At 39.4% G+C, this 25700-nt stretch overlaps 1 protein-coding gene across 2 annotated transcripts in view; it reads right to left on the bottom strand.

Annotated features, from left to right (window-relative positions):
* The window catches only part of AATF (apoptosis antagonizing transcription factor), a 98621-nt gene that overhangs the window by 21721 nt on the left and 51200 nt on the right, over positions 1 to 25700 (bottom strand). Inside the window, exons 9-11 of one of the 2 annotated variants that reach the window (XM_013053613.1) lie at positions 11839 to 11906; positions 9950 to 10030; positions 1297 to 1368 (exon numbers count right to left, since the gene is read on the bottom strand). In XM_013053613.1, the coding sequence (XP_012909067.1) occupies positions 1297 to 1368; positions 9950 to 10030; positions 11839 to 11906 (221 nt within the window). Of the gene's footprint in view, positions 1 to 1296; positions 1369 to 9949; positions 10031 to 11838; positions 11907 to 20193; positions 20539 to 25700 lie in introns of those variants that run through there. The other variant, XM_045070018.1, reaches the window with a different exon arrangement.

The raw sequence follows: 25700 nt of genomic DNA, 5'->3' as shown, positions 1-25700 counted from the left end.
AATATTTAAAGAAAAAATTCCCATAGAATGTAATTTTAATTATATTTTAAAGAAAAACGAGAACATTCTCAAAGGAAACTCATAAAGACTGAAAGGAGGCATGCCTGGCTGGCTCAGTCAGTGGAGCATGTGACCCCTAACCTCAGGGTCATGAGTTTGAACCCCACGTTGCGTGCAGAGTACATTAAAATAAATAAATAAATAAATAAATAAATAAATAAAATGTCTAGGAAAATTGGGGGGGTAAAAGGACTTAAAGTAAACAGTCAGAGATGCCTCAAGTGGCTCTCTCCTGCATGTGTGTATATTTAACACACATATACTTCCCAGCTCCCTACACTGACAGCGCCTAGGACAGTGAAACGCCATGATGATGAACACCCTTAGCACACAGATCTTGGCTTCTAAATACCACAATACACAAAAAGGAATCAGGGCTCCTTGGAGAAAGACTGACTCCAGGGCTTAAACAGGGAAATTATAAGACAAGCCTAGAATACCCTGTTGTGCCAGAAAGTAAGAACACACTCAAGGAATGGAGACATCCCAAAAGGACACAAGCCAGCTTGAAAGAGCTTCCATTTACACAGAACAATTTCAAATAAAAAATAATGACAGTAATAGGTTATAATTCACTGAATAAAGTAGGAAAGCAAAAGTTCATACTGATATAAATGAATGGCAAATAAATGAAAGAGAAGGAAAGGGCTAAATAAGTAATAAGGAAATATTACAATGTAGTAGAATGCTAGAATGCTAGCTAATACAGAAGAAGTGAGTCTTTGAAAAATGGCTATTAATTGTAATATTACAAGGAGATATTTTCCCATATATTTCTGTCTTGTTTCAGTTTATAAAATGAGTATGTCCTCAACAGCAGCCTGAACAAACACAACATAACACACATCTCTAGAGTGACAATCTCTATAGAGACATTTTAAAAAAGAGAGCATATGCACAAAATCCCCCAGCCACATAAAGCATGCACATGCACTGTCCTGACCTACTTTTCCATATTAGAGAAAGGCCTAGATGCCTTGGCAGGTGGCTAAAGTTTAAAAACCAAACAGCAAAATGAACAAAAAACCACCGGAGGCAGCAATGATATTCACAGAAATTTTGGTTTGGTTCTACAGTAATTATGGGGTGAAGAAAAGTGACAAGGACCCTTACTATGATGTCAATGACAAATGGTTAACTGATAAGAAGAAATGGGAGAGGGCGACAGGCTGTAGAACAGGTCAATATCAAGCTGTCATGGAGCCATTTGAGACACATAATTAATCTATTACTCACCTGGCATCATCATTCATTGTAGTATGGTCAATAGGTGCCATGAAGCTCAGTAGCTTGCTGAGGACATGAAACCTAAATAAAGCAGGAAACAAACAGGCAGTGACATTAGTAACTATTAACCCAGAAAACGAAACACATTCCATGAGTTAATAAAGTCCAGAACTGATCATAGGAACGCATGACTCCAGAGTGGAATGGAGAACAATTCATAAGCACACACTAATCACAAATGTATTTCCCTCTTTTCCCTTAATAATCTCCCTTAACAGAATAAAAGTCTTATAAAAGTACATTGTAAATGACAGTAGTTTGACACAGATCCATTTATACCATAGTCTCAAAAAAGAGTAGACACTCTTGTGCCCTTGAGCAATATACTAACCCTTAAACTTTATTCCAGATAGAAGAGAAGGAGGACTTGAGTACTCCATTTTCTTTCTAAGTACATCTTAATCATTTTTCTATGTCATTACTAGTAAGTAGTAAGCACAGTAGTGGTGCAACACCCGAATACAATGCCTCACATCACCATCACTCATTAGCACTGGTTCCCTGAGTCAGAAAAGGCTTCTAGAATTCCACATCATCTCTATTCACTAGATCCAGGCTCTCATTTCACCCATCTTTAAATGAAGGAGTACATCTGAGACATAACAAGTTTGATCCTTAGCTCTTCAAGTCACGGTGTTATGGAAATTTAAATTATCACTTCCATTTCCCACCAACAGAAAAAAAAAGGGTATTTCTGCACAAAGTGCTTTGAGATCCTCTAATGAAAGGAGCTGAACAACCATATGACCTTATATGGACCAAATTCTACCCAAAGAGAATCCACAGGAGGTAGCCCTTCTGTTCATTATAACAGAAGAGGCTGTATGACAATATGCATATTATAAAATTCTAACTAAAAAAAATCTATTGGGGGTGGGGGTGCCTGGCTGGCTCAGTTAGTAGATTGTGTGACTCTTAATCTCCAGGTTGTAAGTTTCAGCCCCATGTTGAGGGTAGAGATTACTTAAAAAATAAATAAAATCTTTTTAAAAACCCACAAAATTCTACTTGGGCAGAACACTATCTGCAAACAAAAATATGATATTTTCACGTACATAATATTAGCTTTACAGTATTACAAACATTTTTACACATATCGAGTAATTTGATTCTCTATGGTACTACCCACAGCTAAGCCTCCCAAATTTTATCCTTTTTTTAACAAATGAATTTTAGAGTAATAGTGATGATATTTCCCCCGTTACAAGAGTAATAGAAAAGGTATAAATTCATTATAGAAAATATGAAAAGAAACCAACAAAGCACACACACAAAATGTATAGTTCCTCTACTTAAAGAGAGCTGTTAACATTTTGCTTAGTCTGTCTTCATAGTAATCCTGTTATTTACAAATATCACACACACACACACACAATTTTGTATTCTCTTTTTTTCACTTAGCAGCATTGTAAGTAATGTCCCATAACAATATCTGGATAGTTGTATACAATCCCAGGAGTGGAAATAGTATAATACATTTTTTTTTTTAAGATTTTATTTATTTATTTGTCAGAGAGAGAGAGAGCACAGGCAGAGTGGCAGGCAGAGTCAGAGGGAGAGGCAGGCTCCCTGCAGGGCAAGGAGCCCTATGTGGGACTCGATCCCAGGACGCTGGGATCATGACCTGAGCCGAAGGCAGCTGCTTAACCAACTGAGCCACCCAGGCGTCCCAGTATAATACATTTTTGAACATTTATATTGCTTCCCATTCTTCACGTTTCGTAAGATGCAAAAACAAAAACTCTGTGCATACGTGTTTTTTTTAAATGTCTGCTACCTCCTAATTATAGAAAGTAATATACAATTCTTATAAAAAAATATTCAAATACAAAAATGTATAGAAAACTGACAAGGGTCCTCCAGTTCTATCCCCAGAAATAATCACTGTTAACTAAAACTGTTAAGTGTGGCTGTAGCATTTTCCATATATAAGACAAATATAAACTTAACACATTTTTCACATAAAAGGAAGGTTGTAATATACTTGATATTCTACATTATACACTTTTCCCCACTGAACCATATCACAGTTTATTCTTTTTCATAGTTGCAGAATATTCCACTGTTTCAATGTATTATAATTTATTTAATTTCCTATTAATGGGCATTTATATGGACTGCTCCCCCCCTTTTCTTTAAAGATTTTTTTCTTTGCTTATTTGACAGAGAGAGAGAGAGATCACAAGTAGGCAGAGAGGCAGGCAGAGAGAGAGAGAGGAAGAAACAGGCTCCCTGCTGAGCAGAAAGCCTGATGTGGGGCTCAATCCCAGGACCCTGAGATCATGACCCAAGCTGAAGGCAGAGGCTTAACGCACTGAGCCACCCAGGTACCCAGAGCTTAGACTGCTCCCCTTTAAAATCAGTACCAAACAGTGTTAAGGTGAAGATTCTTATACATAAATTATTGCATATTTGTTTACATATATCTTCAGGATAAATTTTTTAAAATGTGAAATTGCTGGTGAATCCAAAGATAAACATATTAAAAATTGAAAGACTGAACCAAAATACCCTCTCAAAGGTTATGTTAATATATGAGAATATAAATAGTCACATAACCTTTTAATTTAAGTATAAAGCATAAGTATTATTAATAAATGCATTTTAATGTCTTGAGGCTTCACCAAACTTTGGTGCCCATCTGAAAAAAGGAACACTATTCTTGGCTGTATCCAAAGAGAGGTTTATAATCCACTCTCTGGACAAAGACTATGAGCTCTACTCCATAGATGTACTATCCGATTCAGTAGTCACTAGCCATGTGCCGTTATGTACGTAGGCCCTTGAAACCATGGTTAGTCTGACTGCTGTGGATGGACCAAGTTAAGTGCACCAGATTTTGAAGATTGAAGATTCAGGATTTAAGAAAGAACGTAAAATATACCATTAATAATTTTAAAATAATAAATTATTGAAAAACTGGGTAATAATATTTGATATATTGGGTTAAATGAAGTATTTTTTAAAGACTATTTATTTATTTGAGCGAGCGAGCGAGCGAGAGATTATGAGCAGAGGGAAGGGCAGAGTTCTGGAAAAGCAGGCTTCTCACTGAGTAGGGAAGCCGATGAAAGCCGGATCCCATCACTCTGGGATCATGACCTGAGCCAAATGCACACACTTAACTGACTGGGCCACCCAGGCGTCCCTAGGTGAAATATATTATTAAGTCTACCTGATTCCTTTTACTATGTGGCCACTAGAACATTTAACATTACATATGTAATGCATGTTTTTATTGGATGGTGCTGCTATGTGGAATACCTTTACATTTTAATACAATATATTCAATAACTATTAACAGCATGACGAAAGACAGACTAAGAAGTAATCACATTAAAGACAATTTAGTAATGTGTACTTAATGCAATAGATTTCATCTAATCTCAGAGCTGCTGAGGATGGATGCATGTTTTAGTATTAAAACACCTTTTAACAACCATGCTAAGAAAAGATAAATGGCATTTTGCTGAAGAAGAACGGACAAACACAGTAAGACATCCTGTTACTAAAAGACTAAATTTAATTCACTTACATTATGAATTCTGATTAAATCATCATCAAATCTACTTAAATATAATGCTAAGTAAAAATAATCAATAGCGATAATTATTTCCCCAAACGCAAATATTCCTTTTCTAAAAATAAATTATTTTCTAGCATCCAACTAACAAGCTGCCATGTCCAGTCTGACCAGGCTGATGCCATTAACCTGTTATCATTTAAATGATCGTTCATCTGTGCTATGACATTTCTGGAAATCTTCTCTTTCCAACTCATGGCAAACAAAGAGCAGAACCTGCTCACTAGTGGAACCCAGTATCGGTGATGACAGCTGGCATATCTATCAGCTCTTCCTGAGGTCTCATTTAAGGATGTTATTTATAATAGTTTCATCTAGCCGGGCCACTTGTTTAATCCTTCGGGGCAGAACACTAATGTCTCCAATATGTCATTCTGGTGCCTGCAGAGGCCAGTAAGTCCTGCCCAGAGAGAAACGAACAGGCCACAGGTCAGAAGCATGGGCTCTGCAATCAGACCACTTAGCTCAAATCCAAATTTGTGACTTCCCAACTCTGTGCAGGCTGTGTGAGCTGCTTCCCTTCTCAGAACACTTTATAGGAATCAGCTCACCTAATCTGATACCCCTCTGAGATGGGACTTTTAGGAATATACACGTTTCACAGGTTAGGAAACTGAAGCACAGAAGTAAACTAATTTGCCCAAGGTCCCCGGTGGGGTGGAGGGGGCGGTAAGTAGCAGAGTCAGGTTTCAAACCTGGACAAGGAAGCTCCAGAGTGTGGTTTTTGTTCTCTCTGCACATAAACTGCTTAGCAGTGCCTAACAGTGAGAGTTTTATAAATGTGATCACTATTGCTATTAATAAAGACCACCCTCTCATTCTGACCACATTCCTCACATTCATCAAGGGGTGCCTTGGTGGCTCAGTTGTTAAGCATCTGCCTTTGGCTCAGGTCATGATCCCAGGGTCCCGGGATCAAGCCCTGCATCGGACTCCCTGTTCTGCAGGAAGCCTGCTTCTCCTTCTCCTACTTCCCCTGCTTGTGTTCCCTCTCTTGCTGTGTCTCTCTGTCAAATAAATTAATAAAATCTAAAAAATAAAATAAAACTTTTTTTTAAAGTAGCCTCCAAGCCCAGTGTGGAGCCCCAAACTTGTTTTTGGTGGGGTGGCGTGGGGTGGGGTGGGGAGAGGGAGAATCCCAGGTCATCTCCATGCCCAGTGCAGAGCTGACATGGGGCTTGATCTCACGACCCTGAGATCAAGACTGGAGCCAAAATCAAGAGGCGAACACTTAACCGACTGAGCCACCCAGGAACCGCAGTCCCAAACTTTTTAACTCAACAACTAATTTGTAGTAATTTTAGACTTGTAGAACAACCACATAAATAATAGAGAGAGTTCATGAATACCCTTGCCCAGCTTCCTCTAGAATTAACAGTTTACATAAACAGTGTGATTATCAAAATCAGGAAGTGAACCCAGGTATGATACTACCATCCAAATTACACAGCTCTCAAATTTCACCCATTTTTATCCTAGTGTCCTTTTTCTTTTCCAGGCTCCAATCTAGGACCCCAAACTGTACCTACTTGTGATGTCTCCTTCACTCTGTGACAGTTCTTCAGTCTTCCTTTGTTTTTCCATGACTCACTACAGTGTACAGAATAAAGCCCAAATTCTTAGCATGGCCATGACCTAGCACTCACCTACTCACACAGCCTTATCTACTGCCATTCCCCCCTATGCATTTTAAGTGTTTGCCAAAACAAATTAAATCACAGTTTCCAAAATGGCCACGTACACTCTCAAGTCTATGTTTTTAAAACCATTATTCTCTGTGGCCTTTCACTGGGCTGACTCTTCTAGTCTGCTTAGTGTGGAATGTGGATGGCGTCTCAGACACAGGTTTCCTGAGCAGCCTGCGCTCCCCCAAGGGCACTCAGGTGACCGGGCCACCAGGAGAACCTCCACCACAGGGCCTCCCACACAGCATCTGCTTTGTGCCTGCTGCCCTCTCCTTTTTTTTTGTATTTTTAAGGAGAAAGAGAGCACGTATGGGTGAGCAGGAAGGGGGTTGCAGAGGGAGAGGTAGGGAGAATCTTAAGCACAATCCACACCCAGTGTGGAGACCAGTGTGGGGGTCTAATCTCACATCCCTGAGATCATGACCTAAGCCAAAATTAAGAGTCAGACACTTAACCAGCTGAGCCAGCCAAGCACCCCACTGCTACCCTCTCCTGAGGACACACTCCTGAAGGGCAAAATGGGTCTTACATGGCACCCAATACGGTTCATTGAACTTCAGAAGGAATCTTATTTGGACTAAAATAAATAAATAAATAAATAAATAAATAGATAAATAAATAAATATTTGAGAGAGAGAGAGAGAACAAGCAGGGAGGAGGGGCAGAGGGGGAGAATTCCAAGCAGAGTCCCCTCTGACCAGGGAGCCCGACTCGGGGCCCAAACCCGCAACCCAAGGGATCATGACCCCGGTGGAAATCAAGAGTGGGAAGCTCAATCGACTAAGCCACCCAGCTGCCCCTCCTTTTAAAATTTTAATTAACCATGCCTTACATTTTAATGTTTAGCTCCATTTAAACAGAATGTCTGTCTCTCGCTTGCCTGTTGCCAGAATAAGACTTTAAATGTCTTTGGATTTATAGGCATGTGTGACTCTAAATCACTTATCAAAATGCTATAAAACCAGGTATATATACTCGCAGTGACCAAACCTCTAATGAACAGGTTAGTGAGGTTAGTTTAATAAATGCCTGGGTGGCTCAGTCAGTTGAACATCTGCCTTCAGCTCAGATCGTGATCCCAGGTTCCTAAAACCAAGTCCCATGTAAGGATTCCCTGCTCAGTGGGGAGTCTGTTTCTCTCTCCCTCTCCTGCTCCCCCTCTTTGTTCCCCCTTTAGCTCTCTGTCAAATAAATAAATAAAATCTTTTAGAAAATAAATTAATGTAAGAAAAAAATTTACTATTAAAACAAAATCCTGTTTTTTTTTCTTTCAACTTCATAAATAATAACCATGGTAAGTATGTTTTGATTTGGGAAAGAACAGACTCATGTTCTCCTAAGTAACTTGCCATGCTAGAGAAGTACTCCCTTTTCCAACATTCACCCAGCTTCTTACACTGCATTATGTTTAAGAGTATAGCCATTTCTCCATACCTGGTGAGCATGTTAAGTTTAATGACATAATCATCCAAAAACATCTTCTGGCTGACTAATAAAAGGCTGGAGTTATCTTAAAGAAGAAGGGAGCACAATTCTTGCCCTCAAGGGGCACACACATGTAGGTACCTGCCCCAATATAAAATTCCTAACAATAATGTAGAGAAGGGATTTTGTCCTCTCTCAATTCTTCTGAAGATAGTATATTTGCAACAGCAATACCAATAGGTAAACAAGAGAAACCAAGAAAATTAACACTTTTGAATGTTTACTATGTATCAGACATTTAATACATCATTTTAACCCTCAAACCAAATCTGTGAAGTAGGGATTATTATACTACTTAGTAAATGAGAAAAGTGAGTCACAGAGATAAAAGAACAACCAAAATCATACAGCCAGAGCCAGAATTTGAACCCAAGCCTCCCAGGATTCCAGGCTTCTCCCTGTAGAGAACATTTATCATCTCATAAAGCTACAATTTTGAAAGCACAGCACTAGGGAAAAATCTGTTCTCAACATTAAAGAGTAAGTTTGGCCCTAGAACCTATGCTCTTAACCATCCCACTAAAAACAAACCTGGATAAGTGTGAAGACATGGAAATTCCAAATATGAAAAAAGTTAAACAAATTATAACAACTTAGCCTGAGATTTAAGAAAGTGACTTTGAATAAAAAGATGGTGAAAAGTTGCTTTGCACTTCTGCAAAGTTAGAGAGAAATACCTATTTCCTGGTGAGCTGGTTAAAAACAAAAACAGATCAGTTAAAGTAGTTGTGAAATCTGATTCTCTGAAGTTACTTAAATATGAGACAGATCCACATCTGTCTAAAGGGAATTCAATGACAGGCAGTCTCTAATAAGGATGCAGAATTCGCTATCTGCCTAAACTGTCATAACACAATGAGCTGAAGATTTTTTTTTTCCATGTGCACCTCAATTATAAGTAGTTTCTTTGACAGGAGGCTTTGTGCAAATGATACTACACAACAGACATAAAATAAAATATTACCTATCTGTATACCATACATATACAACATATACAGGACTGAAGGTTTTCTTATAATCAGAATCTGTTTTCTCATAAAAATTCTATTTCTCTTGGACTGAGCCTGGCTGGCTCAGTCGGTGGAGTGTGTGACTATTGATCTGAGGGTTTAAGTTTAAGCCCCATGTTGGGTGAAGAGATTGCTTAAAAATAAAATCTTTAAAAAAATGTATTTCTCATTTCATTTAAGCACACTGTTAACATTCTCTGGAATCCTTCATTTATATATTCTTAGCACAGTGTATACATGTATGGCCTCATGAAAATGGACCAATATAATCCTATTCTAAACAAGCATCCAAAGTAAAACTGCTGTACTGTTCTGTAGAAATCACTTTTTAAAACTAAGACAATTTCAGGATGCCTGGGTGGCTCAGTCAGTTGGGCATGTGACTCTTGACTTCAGCTCAGGTCGTGGGCTCAGGGTCGTAAGCTTGAGCCCCACACCGAGCTCCAGGCTGGGCATAGAGTCTGCTTAGGGTTCTCTCTCTTTCCCTCTCCCCTCCCCACTCTTGCTTTCTCTCGCTCTAGAAAAAAAAAAAATCCAAAAAACAAAACAAAACAAAAAACTAAGACAATTTCAACTATCTTCTTTTCTTCTTATTTTTCTTTCAGGAAAATGCAGGTGTTATTTAACCCATCCCCTTACAACAGCAAAACAAAAAGGAACTGAACTACGCATTTCCATTTTAGAGTAAGAAAAATGGAGTCCCCAAAAAGCCACAGACACTGTTTTTGTTATTTTTCTGATCCTTAAAAACAGAATCATCAGAAGACATATAGAACTGACATAACAGCCAAAATGTAAGAGCTGTAACATGTTAAAATCTTTTCTAAAAAGTAACTCACCGGAGTTTCCTTCCTTTGCTGGCTTTCCTATCTACTTTCTTGTGGATTTTGCTTCGTAACTTCTGGATTGCAAGCCACTGCCTGGGAAATTCACAAACAATATTATGTATCATCACTAACAGAAATAGTAATACTTATTGACAAACTGGAATTTTTCTCACTGCGGAAAGAAATCATCAACCCACATCAAGTTCCTCAAGATAGTCTGGGGCCAAAGCGACTAATCAATTGAAGAGGATTTGTGCAATGAGAAAAAAACAAATGGCAGCTGGGAAATTCTACAGCGAATTTGGTTAACAATGCTCCTTAGTATCTAGAGTTCCTGTGACAGGCACTAAATCTTGCAGTCCACAGGAAAAGCCAGCAAACTGAGTAGAGAGCTGTTTGCTTTCAATGTTTTATAGCTGTGCAGGATGTTCTATTACTAACACTATAACTGCTGTTCAGTTTGAATACAGGAATTCTTCAATTTTCCCTTTGTTAATACCAAGTGCTTTTTCTAGCACTTTCCAATGTTTGCTAATTTTTTTGTAATTACCCACCACTGACATTAGTTTTGCGGCCATTTTGTGTATTTAATTTTCATTTCATCTGTCGTATTTAAGAATGTGCTGCTGAGAGGTAAGGGTTCCTTCCCCCCAATACAGTCTCAATACGACTGTCGCACCTACAAAAAAAGTTGCCAGTAATTCTTTACTACCAAATACTGAGTCAGTCTTCAAATTTCCTGGATCATCTCACTTTTACAGTTAGTTTGTTTGAATCAGGATCCAAACAAGAGTCACATATTCTGCAGTCATTTCAGATGAAAAGGAATTAATTTTTCAAATAAAGGATATTGGCGAAGAAAAATTTTCATAAATTCCTCATATGAACAAATGTGGGAAAAAAAAAGAGAAACAGCAACAGTTAGTCATCTTACCTGATTTATACAACGAAAACTCAACATCAGAAAAAAATAATCTAGGGAAATCCAATTACTGTAATCTTAATATAATCTTAATTACCATAATCTATTTTATTGTAAAGTCAGATAAATGTACAATATAATCACCATGCAATTTGCTGTATCACATTAAATTTATAGTGAACAGCTCTCTATAGCATTCCAGAGATACACAAAATATCAACAATATCCTATCCTTAAACCCAAATAATGTTTTGCTCAAATAAAATTATTTCATCAACACAAATTTTTCATTGCGTTCTCAAAATGCTGCTTTGCCCAGAATCCCATTCTGGTACTTGCAGCTTTTGTTTCCTTTCACGCTTTTGCAAATTATGGCTCGTGGCTATTTAAATGTACACTATTCATTAGGTAGCACTCTAAATGCCCTTTTTATTTTCCAACTACAGGATGAAGCATACACACGAGCCTTCCTTCACTACTTTACATTCTACCCTGACATCTGGGTAATGCTGCCACATTCCGTTTTTAATTGTGCTGAGGCTTTTACTGAAGGGGTGGAGGTCTAAATTAGGGCAGATTCGAACAAAGCAGATTCAACTATGAGCAAGGAACCTGTTGTGCACAGTGCCACATTCTGACAGCTGAGAGCACGCATTTGGGTGGCTGCTTTTTATCCAGCGGTCAGAGACCGATATAGATACAATCACAGCCCAAATCAGGGAGCAAAGACCATGAGAAGGACTTTGAAAAACAAACCCTAAAACAAAGACATAGGTGTTTTATTATCTCTTATTCAACTGTTCTTAAGGCAAGGCATAGGATTTCCATCACCTTGTCTTGCTTAACTTTTTTTTTTAATGTTGCTTAACATTTACAATTACGGAGCCAATCGCTGCCTCTGAGGCAGAATTAAGGGGACTCAAAGGGAGAAACTATTATATAGGCTGCTTGTACAAACAGAAAGCCATATCTAAATTACCTTCCCATGGCCACTTGATCATTGGGATCCAAGGAGCTGGTTTTCCGTTCTATGAGTTCTCGAAGGAGCTAGGGGAAAAAGGAAAGCAACGGATTTATTTATCATCTCCCAGCACCAAGTGACTTTAAAAGGGCACAGTAGGAATTCTGAATGGCACCGTGACAGCTCTAAAACTACAATCAATAAGGGACAACCCAGTGGCAAGAGCATGACTGAATTCCCATTAACCCTTTCATATTTATATATCTTTAAAAAGGTGGCTACAGCAATAGCTGAGAACAGAAGTCCATTTGGAAGACTTATTGTACTGCAGTTCATTTCAAATGGATCAATGAGTGTGCAACATTCCCCTCATTGTTTTTATGATTAGTTTTGTCCATCTCATCGACACCAATGGAGAATCTTTAAAAGGTCAGGTGGGAAAGGCTGTATGGCAAAAAGGAAAATGCATCAGCTTCACCTGTAGGATAATGGTACATGGTTAACTTCTGACCTATAACCTCCAATAGTCAGGAAGGTCTTCCTCAGGCAAAAGCCTTTATTACATATAATTAAAAGTGCGAACTTCATTCTCTTGCTTTCCATGGCTGGTATTCCCCCAAGCTTACTATGAAGAGATTTAACCACATATGACACCAACACAGTCAAAGCCATGACAATTTTAAAAGGGATCCTGACAGAAGTCATATGTGTGGACTGCAAATACAACACAGAGAACCAGTCTCTCGTCCCATACAACGAACTCCACAGGCCCCCCTAAATGACTCTCCTACTCTCCTCTTAGTCCTGGGCGGTCCACTGCACACAACCAGAGTGTAAACCGGTACCTTTCACACAGACTTAAGAATTTGCATTGGGTCTTAAAGTCCTAGGTGAAGAGAAGTAATACTGAGAAGTTAGGTATTAGGGGCACCTGGCTGCCTCAGTTGGTAGAGCGTGTGACTCTTGATCTCAGGGTCGTGAGCTTGAGCTCCACGACAGGTGTGGGGCCTGCTTAAGAATAAAGAAAGGTTAAACATTAAAGGAGGAGAGTTTTAAATTGTGATAATAAAACTGGATACATCTCTCCCATACAAGTGCTGTGTGCAGAGAAATAGCAACAGAGATTGAAATCCCAAAAGTCTGAGAGAAATATAAGGGGACACACTAAAATAATCCTGCTCATCATCTGTCAATTAAACAGGTTGGACTTTAAATTTTGTTTCTAAAAAAAAAAAAAAAAAGTAATGATTCTGTAGGCGAGGCATAGTAGCAATACAGATATTTCACCACTTTAAACAGCTGACGTCTGTGGGAGGATAGATGAGGAGGAACAAATTTCTATGAAGGTAGTTCACTCTCTGATTTTCATTTGTTTATGTAAGTAGGCACTGGAAGAAGTAAAACAAATTTATAGGAATGTTCATTTCCATAGAAGATGAATCTTTACTGCAAAAGGGAAAAGGATATTTCAATCACAATTAAAAACCCTCCTGTGAGGTTTCTTCATTTGCTTATTTTGGACATTATTACTAGAGCAATTACGTTTAAAAATGCGGGGACCAGAGGCCACTGGTTTATTATCACTAGAAAACAGCAAGCTATTTCTCTACACTGTTTATCTGATTGATTCCCAACATCTTTCTGGCAGCCAATCTATCAGTTTATCTCTCCTACTTCATCACAGTCACTTCTGGCAGCTAAATACAAGATCCAAATCCAGTGTTACACAGACATACGACACAGTAAACCCGTGTAGCACTGCTACTCTGTAAACAGCTGCCCTGAAGGCTGAGCCAAAATGGGCTCCTGGTTCCTAGTCAATGTTCTGTCAGAAGCATGGCTGGGGGGGGGGGGGTGGGACGGTGGTGGAAAGGAGGAGAGGTTGATAAGGAAAACAGAAGAAAGAGAAGAAAAAGAAGGGAAAGAAAATATGAAAAGGGTCGGGAGATAATGAAGCAGCTACATCTCATTGCCCTTACCTGTTCCAGCCACAGAAGAGATTGGAACAACGGTTCCTGGCTTTCCTAATCGCCTCTAATCCCTTGAGACTGGGGCTGTCAGGACCATGGGGAGCAAGTGCTCACGGGAGTCTGCCCTAGCACAACAGGGGTGATCCTCGGCAAGAAAGCCCCATATGCCCTTCCCGAAGACTGAAGCCGCACGACTATGGTGGGTCTGTTACGTTTGCAGTGGTCCCTCCATTCAAACACTGAGTTGGTGCAGCATTTTCTCTCTGTACTTTCCATATTCTGGGCTTCATTTTCACTACCCAAGTGCCCTGCACAGCTACCCTTAGTCATTTGTAACAAGGAAGGTGGTTTTACTGGTCAATCTGGCCAAGTCTACTTTATTCAGTCCAGTGAGGCAGAAGATCCTGTTGCATGCAAGGTAGGAATAAGAAAGTGGCCAAAGGGGGCGGCACCTGGGTGGCTCAGTGGGTTAAAGCCTCAGCCTTCAGCTCAGGTCATGATCCCAGGGTCCTAGGATTGAGCCCTGCATTGGGATCTCCGCTCAGCAGGGAGCCTGCTTCCCTTCCTCTCTCTCTGCCGGCCTCTCTGCCTACTTGTGATCTCTGTCAAATAAATAAAATCTTAAAAAAAAAAAGGAAAGAAAGAAAGAAAGGAAAGTAGCCAAAAGGGATGCTTGGGTGGCTCAGTCAGTTCAGTATCTGCCTTCGGTTCAGTATCTGACCGAATGATCTCAGGATCCTGGAACTGAGCCCTACATCGGCCTCCCTGCTCAGCAGGGAGCCTGCTTCCCCCTCTGCCTCTGCCCCTCTACCCTGCTCCTGCACTCTCTGACAAATAAGTAAAATCTTAAAAAAGAAAAAAGTAGCCAGAAAATACAAGTAAACCAACTATTCCCATGGCTACTGCTATTTCCCACAGCTAACACAATCACTGGGTTTTAATTTAATTAGGAAAACTGCTTTCAAAAAAGTTACTGAAAAATTAAGCTTTAGGAATATTGCTGAAGAATTAATTTTGCTTCTCAGTTCAATTTTTATAGCTTAACTTTAAGAATAAACTTTTCTATTAAATACAGGTTTCTGTTACAGTTAGTGGAGCTTTTTCTTTTCAACAATAATGATGTAGTATTTCTAATTTTCTTTGTGACTCGGAAAATGGAGACATGCGTGAAATATTTTTGTTCTAGTCTGTTTTAATCCCAGGGTCAGCTCACAAAGGCTTGATTGTTTCTCTAGTTCCAGGGGAAAATCATTGATGTTAGGTTTCCAGGTCAGCCCACAAAAACCTACTTAACCCATAACAACATACATGAGGAATAGCGCTGATGGTACTGTTCAGCATCTAATCAGCATTTATAATACTTTGTCTAGAAATATGCACGCCAGAATCAGTTAAAAATGGCAGATTGAACACATTAGTTTATCTCTTCTCCCTTCTCAAGCCCTCTAAAAGACAGGAGAGGAATAAAACAAATGTATTAACCCACGAGAAAGAAGAGAAAGGGAGAGTTAATGAGAGCAGATTTTCATAAATTTTTCAAAGACAGTCAGGAGACGGAAGAGTAAAAAGCAGTTATCACCCAAGTGCCCAGAGGGAATAAAGGTGAGGGTGGAACTAATTAGGCCCACAGAATCCCTGTAGGAGGAGCTCTGGCAGTGGCAGTTACCACAAAGAGGGAGAAGTGGGAGGGGACAGCGCCACTGGGCCTTCTCCATTATCCCACAAGTGACTATACCCTTTCCCCCACCCCCTCACAGGGAGACAAGTTTTCTTCTCTGGAAAAACTGAGCCCCAGAAGCTCCAGAGAGATGGCTCTGAGGCACAGGAGGCTGGAATGAGGTAAAAGAAAAAGGTTCCATGCCAGTCCCTGGGAACTTCTGCCTGCTTCCCTTACCCTACAAACAGAATGCCAGCACCCTGACACAAAATCTCCCACGCAGGAGAGCAGAGAAACTGCATGGTTGATCCTTCCACTCCCCAGAAAATATCTCCAAGTTCTGACATTTGAAGACTATTCCAAACAAGATGTTAGTTCACAGAGCAATTATAGTTAAAGGAGCCAAAAAGCTCTGCTCAGGTTTCAGAGGTACTCTGAATTTCTTACTACAAATATGAAGAGAGTTAAGGACCACTGGCATCTGCGGAAAGGCTCAAACAGACCAAAGCAGATAGGGAAGAGGGGACCCAAAAGAACAACAAAGGAAACAAAAGAAACCTAAGAAAAGAAAGAAAGAAGAATGGAAAAGAAGATATATTCCTGTAAGAACAGGAGGATGTGAGTAAAGAGTAAAACAAGAAATTAAATACAAAACATAAAAAAATAAAACTGGAAAAGAAATATACAAAACCCCTTCAGCTATAAAACAAAAAGGCAAAAGGATAACAGACCCTTGTTTATTTGTAAGAGAAGAAAAAAATCTAGAGGACAATCCAGAATGTCAAACATCTGACTAAGAAAGGCTAGGAGGACATAATTAGAGAAACAGTAATGAAAATTTCCCAAATCGAAGGACAGGAATGAGCCTGAAAAAATCTAGTACAATGAATGAAAAAAAGTCCTTTCCCAAGACACATCAGCATGAAATGTGGAACACTGGAAGTACAGAGAAGATCCTAAATGCTTACAGAAAAAATAGGTCACATATAAAGAGGGTGACCGTATGTCCCAGTTTACCCCAGAGAGTCCTGATTTACGCCTGCTGTCCTAGTATTCTTTTTCAGGCTAGTACCTCAAATGTCCCAGTTTTGGCAAGAGATTATATAGTCACCCTACATATTCAGAAATGAAAACTAAGTGGGACTAGACATTTCAGTAGCAATATCAAGTAGCAGAGGACCGCAGGGCAATGCCTTCAAAATTCTGAGGAAAAGGACTTTCGACTTCAAATTCCACACACAAAGGATTAACCAAGTATGCAAGTTACACGGAGACATTTCATGCGTGTAAAGAGACTCAATGGTTTACTCCTCACGCGCCCCTTCACAGGAAGATGTGCCTCAGTAACATGAGCGCGTGTGACAAGAAGGAGGAAGACGTGAGACGTCAGAAAACAGGTCCAACTCAGGAAAGCAGCAAAAACAGGCCCTGAGACTACTGACAGCGGAGGCACAAAGAACAACTGTTCCAGAGAGGAAGAGTCCGGAGAGCCCTAGAAATGAGGTCTCTGGGTTGGAAAAGGTAGAGGGAGTGGGGAAATGATAGGTTAATTTATGCATTCAAGGCATTTGGTCTGTGTGGGGGAAAAACAGCAGGAGATATACAGAACACCAAGCGTATCTTGAAAAAGGCATTATTAGCTCTAGGAAAAAACAAGCATCTAAGGAAATATAATCATAGTACATTTACTTAGTCGTAATATCATAAAAACTGACTTTTCACAAAACCATGACAGTAGTACACCAGGGGGTATGGAGAACGGGAAGCGTGGAGGCAGAAAGCCTAGGAAGGCCCACACCTCACCACTGTGAGGGAAGTCAAGAGATGATCTGATAAATGTTTGAACGTGATAAAACAGTAGTATAAACCTACTATTTAAAACCTAAATAAAGGGGCACCTGGTTAAAGCTTCTGCCTTCAGCTCAGGTCATGATCCCAGGGTCCTGGGATGGAGCCCCACACTGGGCTCTCTACTCAGCAGGGAGCCTGCTTCCCTTTCTCTCTCTCTGCCTGCCTCTCTGCCCACCTGTGATCCCTGTCTGTCAAATAAATTAAAAAAAAAAAAAAAAAAATCTTAAAACCGAAATAAAGTATTGGAAGTTTTTGCCCTCCAAAGCTTCTCAGCAATGTAACGCTTTATCATATCTTGGATAATACGTGACCCAAGAAGAATATGTCAGGATTTATTTGGCAATGTCCAGACTATCCAGTAGTCCCCGCCTCAACCCTGGTTTTAGTTACCCACAGCCAATTGCGGTGCAGAAGCAGATGGTCCTCCTTCTGATGGGTCCTCAGAAGGTCCACAGGAGCCTGACGCTATGTCTTATGGCTACGTCATTGCCCTCACTACGTCTCATCACACAGGCATCTTATCATCTCACATCATCACAAGAAGGGCTAGTACAGTACAATAAGATAAAAGACCACATTCACATTTTTATTATAGTATATTGTTACAAGTGTTCTATTTCATTATTAGCTATTGTTGTTATTTTCTTATTCTGCATAATTTATAAATTAAGCTTTATTCACAGTATGTATGTGCAGGAAAAATGTGTATTTAGGGCATGGTACTATCCACCGTTTCAGTGATCCATTGAAAGTTTTGGATCATATAACCTGTGGATCGATGGAGAGGGACCACTATAGGTGTTCTGAAAAATTTTGCCAGTCTACAAATTCACACTGAGTAATTTTGTAATGTCCAAAGGCGAAAAAGACAGGAGGTTCAAGGATATATTGATTAAAGCCCTTACATTGTCCTGCTCCTGAAAACAAACAAACAAACATGGTAACACCCTAGAAATAACAACAACAACACTTATTTTGATTTGATGCTGATAATGCCAAGCAATTGTTTACAACTTTATTGAGATATAATTCACTTACTATATTAATTCACCCATGCAAGAGGTATATAATTCAGTGTATTTTGGTCAATTCAGAGAATTGTGCAATCACTACCACATTTAATCTTAGAACATTTTCATCCCACTAAAAGAAACCCCAAACCTATTAGCTATCATTCCCAGTAAGCCCGACCCACAAACTCCAATACAATTAGTGATTAAGCAATCACTAATCTTTCTATCTTTATGATATGCCCATTCCTGACATTTCATATAAAATGCAATCATACTATTTATGGTCTTTTATAACTAGCTTATTTCACTTAACATAAGTCCCAAGGTTTATTCATGTTATAGCATATATCAGTATTTCCTTCTTTTTTACAGCTGAATACTCCACTGCAGAGCTACACCATATTTTACCTATTCATTAATTGAGAGATATCAGAGTTGTTTCCACCTCATAGTTATTAAGAATAACGCTGCTATGGATATTCATGACAAGTTTTTGTACAGACAGGTGCTTTCATTTCTCTCAGGTAAATACGTGGGAGTGGAATTGCTAGGTTACATAGTAACTCTAGGTCTGACACCTTGAGGTACTGCCAGCCTGTTTTCCGAAGCAGGTACATCATTTTACATTCCCACCAGCAGTGCTGGACAGGTCCGATTTTTCTACATCCTCATCAGCACTTGTTATTGTCTGACTTTTTGATGACAGTCATCCCAGTGGGTATAAAGTATTATTTCACTGTGGTTCTGATTTGCATTTCTCTGATGGCTAATGAGGTTGAACATCCTCTTGTGCTTACTGGTCATTTGTATATCTTCTTTGGAGAAATGTCTACTCAGATAAGCCTTGGCCATTCTTTAATAAGGTTGCCTTTTTATTATTGAGCTGTAAGAGTTCTTTATGTATTCTAGATACGAGTCCCCACACTCTCTTTCTCTAATAAATAAAATCTTTTAAAAAAAAATTACCCTTCTTAAAAACCTATTCCAAGAGCTTGAATTAAAAAAAAAAAAACAAAAACAGGGTGCCTCAGTTGGTTGAGTGTGTGACTTTTTTTTTAATTTAAATCCAATTAATTATCATATAATGTATTATGGGTTTTAGAGGTAGAGGTCAGTGATTAATCAGTCTTATACAATACCCAATGTTTACTACATCACGTGCCCTCCTTAATGTCTATCACCCAGTTACCCCTCACTTCCAGCAACCCTGTTTGTTTCCTATGACTATGAGTCTCTTATAGTTTGTTTCTGTTTTCATCTTGTTTTATTTTTTCCTCTCTTCCCCTATGATCCTCAGTTTTGTTTCTTAAATTCCACATATCAGTGAGATCATGATAATAATCTTTCTCTGACTTATTTTGCTTAGCATAATACCCTCTAGTTCTATCTATGTTGTTGCAATGATAAGATTTCATTTTTAATGCCTGAACAGTATTCCACTCTATGTGTCTGTGTATGTATGTGTACAACACATATCACATCTTCTTTATGAGTATCTGACTCTTGATTTTGGCTCCAGGGGGTTATGGGATTGAGCCCTTTGTCAGGCTCTGCATTCAGTGGGGAGTCTGGTTGAGATTCTCTCTCTCTTCCTCTCTTCCCCCCACTCCATCCAATGCATGCTCCCTCTTTCTCTCTAAAATAAATAAATAAATCTTTAAAAGAAAAAACAAAAAATCCAAATGAATTAAAAGATCTCATTCTTCTTTTTTTTTTTTTTTAAAGATTTTATTTATTTGACAGATGGCAATCACAAGTAGCTAGAAGCAGGCAGAGAGAGAGGAGTAAGCAGGCTCCCTGCTGAGCAGAGAGCCCGATGCAGAGCTTGATCCCAGGACCCTGAGATTATGACCTGAGCCAAAGGCAGAGGCTTTAACCCACTGAGCCACCCAGGGGCCCCTCAATCCGTCTTTGAAGGCCAGATCAAATGCCATCTCCTCTTCCCTGCAGCCTTCTCGAACTCCTCCAAACTGTTATTAATTTCTCTCTCTTCTTAATTCTTTCATACCTCTTCACCAACCATGTTGGTTTGTTTGTATTTCTGTCATCCCGTCTACCTGGCTGTAAGCATCCTGAAGGCAGGGTAGAGTCTGACTCAAATGCTCACCTCCCACAGAACTCTGCACTCTGCCTTGTACACAGCGCTTATTCAAAACCATTTCTAAAACGAGTTATGTAGCCAGCATTCTTCTAGATCTTGTGATCAGAGATGAACAGCATCTAGCTTCTGCAATGGCAAGTACAATAATTACAGGAAGAGAAATAGAAGAATGGAGAGAAATCAGGAGGTGTGAATAAAATTCAAGAAGCATCTTAATGCTGACGTTACAAATAACCCACACATTTGGTTACTAAAATAAGAAAATGTATACCTGGAGGCTACCACTAAAAGTCAGCCTGACTCTGCCTCGCTGCCTTTGGTGTTTAAGGATTTGATTAGTTTTTCCACTTTCTGATTCAGTGCTACACCATGCCTCCACTCCAGAGTGAGAGCCAAGTAAGGCCTACAATTTCGAAGGGATGATAAATTCATTCACTGAATAAAGTAACATTGTTTTCTCTGCACAAGTTCTAAAATATTTCAAAGGCCGTAATATTTCACTAGGCTTGGCCATTTGGGTTAAAATTTATTAGTCAAAACAGAAAACTTTCTCATCAGATCCCATATATTCCATTAGGCATGATATATAATGTCTCCCAATGTCTAATTATTAACTGGGAGTGTAAGTAAATCACCATCAGTATTAGGTAGGCCCTGATGTGTGCAGACACAGTTAAGAATTAAGCATTCGAATACTAAAGAACTTCTTCTTTTGACAATTTGCCTTTCCTTTTTCTTACAAATAAAAACAATTTTATAAGAATCAAGTGACAGCATTTAGCCATTCTTCCTAATCCATACTAAAGTAACAATGTACAGAGAGAGAGTTCTATTGTTCAGAATTTCCAACAGTCCCCATTTCCAGTATTCTGCCCCTCAATTGCCAGATGGATGTCCTGGTATGTGTCCTTTTTTTCTTTATCCTTTGGGACCCCAGCTCAGTCACTGACTATTTCTGGGCATTCCTGGGCAATGTTTTTTTACATGGCATCAAACAATGTATCTTTTGTCTTGGAAGAATAAGGAGGAAGTCATTCAGAACTAGAGAAAATTTTACTGAAAGGATTCACAAGGAAGACACCAGAAGGGTAGTACTAACTTGTGCTCTGTAATGATGTCCTGTAGGGATGAAAAGCCCAGTGAAACAAACCTTTCCCTGTCTTTCCGACATTCTCCTTCTAGCATTTAGACTCCAATAATTCTTCGGCCCCACCAGATCAATAACCCATTGATCCTGAGACCTTTGCAGCATCCTGCCTCTTCCCCTCATGTGCTTATTCCCTCCTTCCTCAGGTGGCAGTGACTCCACAGTCCATCAGGATAATCACTCCTGGTATACACTCTCAACTTCCTCGAAAGATGTAATATCCCTTTGTCAAACAGAGTCAGATCCCTTGGGGATTGATGGGTCTTGGAATTCAGAATTTTGAGCATTTTAGGAGGATAAGACAGTGTATAAAATACAAATGCCCCAGCAGAGTCTGGGATGGCACCCTAACGTCAAACACATGAATATTTCTGCAGCAAAATGTATGAACCATCCCCACTAGGTGAGATAAATAAAGCCTTACAGGTTTATAATAGCTTTATGACCTTTTACATCAGATGCTGCCACCACAAAAGTTTGACAAACTTAACCAAAACAAAGCAAAACACAAAACCATGAGTTTTCCTAACTTTTTAAACTTCAGAAACACAGTAAAGGGATTATGTGCCTGCACTCCCTTGGCAAAATCCCCAAGCATGTTAAATCTCAGTACCTGCATCCATGCGGCTGAACTGGCTGGAGAGAAAGACAAGACTGTGGGAACTGGTCTCCCCCATCGCAAGTCATCAGCATGAGCTCATATGGATCTTCGGTGCTACCTGACAATTCCCCGGCAGGTTTCCCCTCCACTCATTCTTCCCCTCTGTCAGGGGACTCTGCCATACCTCCTCCTTTCTCAAACCTCCAGCCCCTGCCACATCTTCTCACTCATGGCTTCCTAATTCATAAAGTATAAGAAAACAAAACAAAAAAAGCACCCAAATGATAATTTCCACATGCTTCCACTGTATCTACCTGTAAAAGTACCATATACTCTACCTTCTGTAAGAGTGCTTTATATATTCTAGATACCAGTCTCTTACCAGACATATGATTTGCAAATATGTTCTCCCACAAATATTTGTAGGTCTTTTCACTTTCCTGAAGGTACCTTTTGTAGGACCAAGATTTTTTATTTCAATGAAGTCCAATTTATCTATTTTTTTCTTTTGTCACTTGCACTTTTGAAGTCCTAACCAAAGCTCATGGAAGATTCACTCCTATGTGTTCTTCTAAAAGTTTTATAGTTTTAGCTTTTACATTTAGGTATGTGATCCATTTTTTTTTTTTAAAGATTTTATTTATTTATTTGTCATAGAGAGAGAAGCGAGAGCAAGCACAGGCAGACAGAGTGGCAGGCAGAGGCAGAGGGAGAAGCAGGCTCCCTGCCAAGCAAGGAGCCCGATGTGGGACTCGATCCCAGGACGCTGGGATCATGACCTGAGCCGAAGGCAGCCGCTTAACCGACTGAGCCACCCAGGCGTCCCGGTATGTGATCCATTTTGAATTATTTTTTGTGTAGGTATGAGGGAGGGCATCAACTTCATTCTTCTACATGTGGATATCCATTTGTCCCAGCACTATTTGTTGAAAAGACAAAAGATGGTTCACTCCCTGTTGCACTGTTTTGGCACCCGTACCCAACTGACCATAATGTAAAGGTTTATTTCTGTATTCCACTGATCTATATACTTAACTTTATGCCAGTACTGTAACACCTTCATTACTGTAGATTTGTAGTAAGTTTTGAAATTAGGAAGTAGGAGTCTTCCAATTGTTCTTTTTCAAGATGGTTTTGGCTCTTCTGGGTCCCTTGCATTTCCATATGAATTATCAGTTTATCAATTTCTATAAAGAGGCCATTGGGATTTTGATAGGGATTGTACTGAATGTGAAGATTAGTTTGGGGAGTACTGCCACCCTCAGAATATTAACTCCTCTACTCCATGAACATGGGATGACTTTCCATTTATTCAAGTCTTCTAAAATTTTTTCAACAATGTTTAGTTTTTCATGTACAAATATTTCACCTCCTTGGTTAAATTTATTCCCAAGTATTTTATTCTTTTGGATATTATTATAAATAGAAGAGTTTTCCTTTTCAGATTGCTCACAGCTGGTGCACAGAAACACAATTGATTTTTTGGAGATATATTTTGCAATTTTGCTGAATTCATTTATTAGCTGATAGTTTTTTGGTGGCTTCTTTGGGATTTTCTATGTATAAGATATATATAGGATCCTGCCATCTGCACATAAGAGATAGCTTGGATGCCTTTATTTCTTTTTCTTGCCTAACTGTCTGTCTAGGACCTCTAGTACAATGTTAAGTGTTAGTGGCAAGCATAGACTATTTGTCGTGTTCCTAATCTTAGAGGAAAGCATTCAGTCTTTCACCACCGAGTAGGTAAAAATGAATATTCATAGATGTTCTTTAGCAAGTAAAACAGTTCCCTTCTATTCACAATTTCCTGTTTGGTGGTGGTGTTTTTGTTTTTTTAGCTGTGTGTTTTTAATCACAAAAGGGTTAATTTTTTTCCCCCCTGCATCTATTAAGGTGATCATGTGGTTTTTGTCCTTATTCTATTGATATGGTGTATTAACATTAATTGATTTTTTATGTTAAACCCAACCTTGTGTTCCTGGGTTAAATCCAACTTGGTTATGGTACATAATCTTTTTTTTATATGTTGCTGGATTGAGTCAATAGTACTCTGTGGACTCTTGCATCTATATTTCTAAGAGACACTGGTCTGTAATTTTCTTTCCTTGTGCTGCTTTTGTCTGGTTTGGGTATCAGGATGATACTATATTTCCTCCTTCTTGAAACACTTTTACATGGAACCTGGGAAATCACTCTTCCCTCACTCTCTTAACTTACTTTGCTTCTTCTCAGTCACCTTTGCTGGTTGCCCTTCATCTGCCCAACCTCTAAATGTCTGAATGTCCCAGGTCTCAGGGTTTGAATCAATTCTATTTTCTCTCCCTTCATTCTCTATGTAATCTCGTTCAGCCTTTTGGTATTAAATATAATCTATATGCTGGTGGTTCTCAAATTTAGTCAAGCCCAGACCTTCCCATGAACCCCAAAATTACAGATAGAATTAACCTCTTCAAGAACTCCAACTGAATGTTTTTGAGGTAATCTAAAATTAATGTAATAGATGATCAAAATAATTAAAGCCAAAACAGGTCCACAGAGGAAAAAAAAGCTTAATAAAACCAAAACTACATTCCAGATTTCGCCTCCAAATTAGCTTCTCTCATTGCTTTCCCCATCTCAGTAAATGGCAATTTCGTCCTTCCAATTGCTCAGGCCAAAAACCTTCAAGTCATCCTGGACTCCTCTCTTTCCACATCCCGTATTAAATCCAACAGCAAATCCTGTCGGTTCACCCTGAACAAAAATTCAGAATCCAACCACTTAGCACTCCCTGCAAACCACCCTAGTCCCAGCTACCTCCATCTCTTGACTGATTATCACTAGACTCTTAACTCGTTTTGTCTTTGCCACCTTACCCCCTACAGTTTATTCTCAACATGAGCCAGCAGAGAGATTCTTCTGAAATATTAGTCCAATCATGCAACTCCTCTATTCAAACCCCTTCAGTGGTTTCCCATTTCAGCCACAATAAAAGCCACAGTGCCGCAGTAGCTTACAAAGATCTATAGTACCTGGCCCTGCATTACCTCTCTTCTCTCTTCTCATATCACTCTTTCTTGCTACTCCACTCCGGAGACACTGGCCTCCTTGGATTTCCTACAGCGTCCCACTCTCCACTGTGCCTCAGAGGCTCTGCACTTGTCATTCCATTTGTCCCCAAGTCTCTTCCTCCAGGCACCTGCATGGCTGCAATATATTTCCTTCAGGTCTCTGCTCAAGAACAGCCTTATGCCCTGAATTTCCTACAAAAATAGCAACCATCCCATGCCTACCCTAGTATTCCCTTCACCCATACCCAGTTTTAGAATTTCTTATTATACAGTCACTATACATTTCCCTTTTCATCCCAGCTCTAAGCTAGAATGGAGGCTCACAACAACAAAACTTGCCTTTGTCGTAGCCCCTAACAGAGTAAAAGTTCTATACTTGCATTGTCCAGTAGTGTAGCCACTAGCACATGTGGCCACGTAGCACTTGAGATGTGGCCAGTATGACTGAGGAACTGAATTTTTAACTGTAATCTATTTTAATTAACTT

The sequence above is a fragment of the Mustela putorius genome, unplaced genomic scaffold, assembly GCF_011764305.1.
Source record: "Mustela putorius furo isolate JIRA1106 unplaced genomic scaffold, ASM1176430v1.1 tig00003962_pilon_pilon_pilon, whole genome shotgun sequence".
In the NCBI taxonomy this organism is placed as follows: domain Eukaryota; kingdom Metazoa; phylum Chordata; class Mammalia; order Carnivora; family Mustelidae; genus Mustela; species Mustela putorius.
The sequence above is the reverse complement of the archived record's forward strand: the minus strand, read 5'-3'. Positions and strand labels throughout refer to the sequence as shown.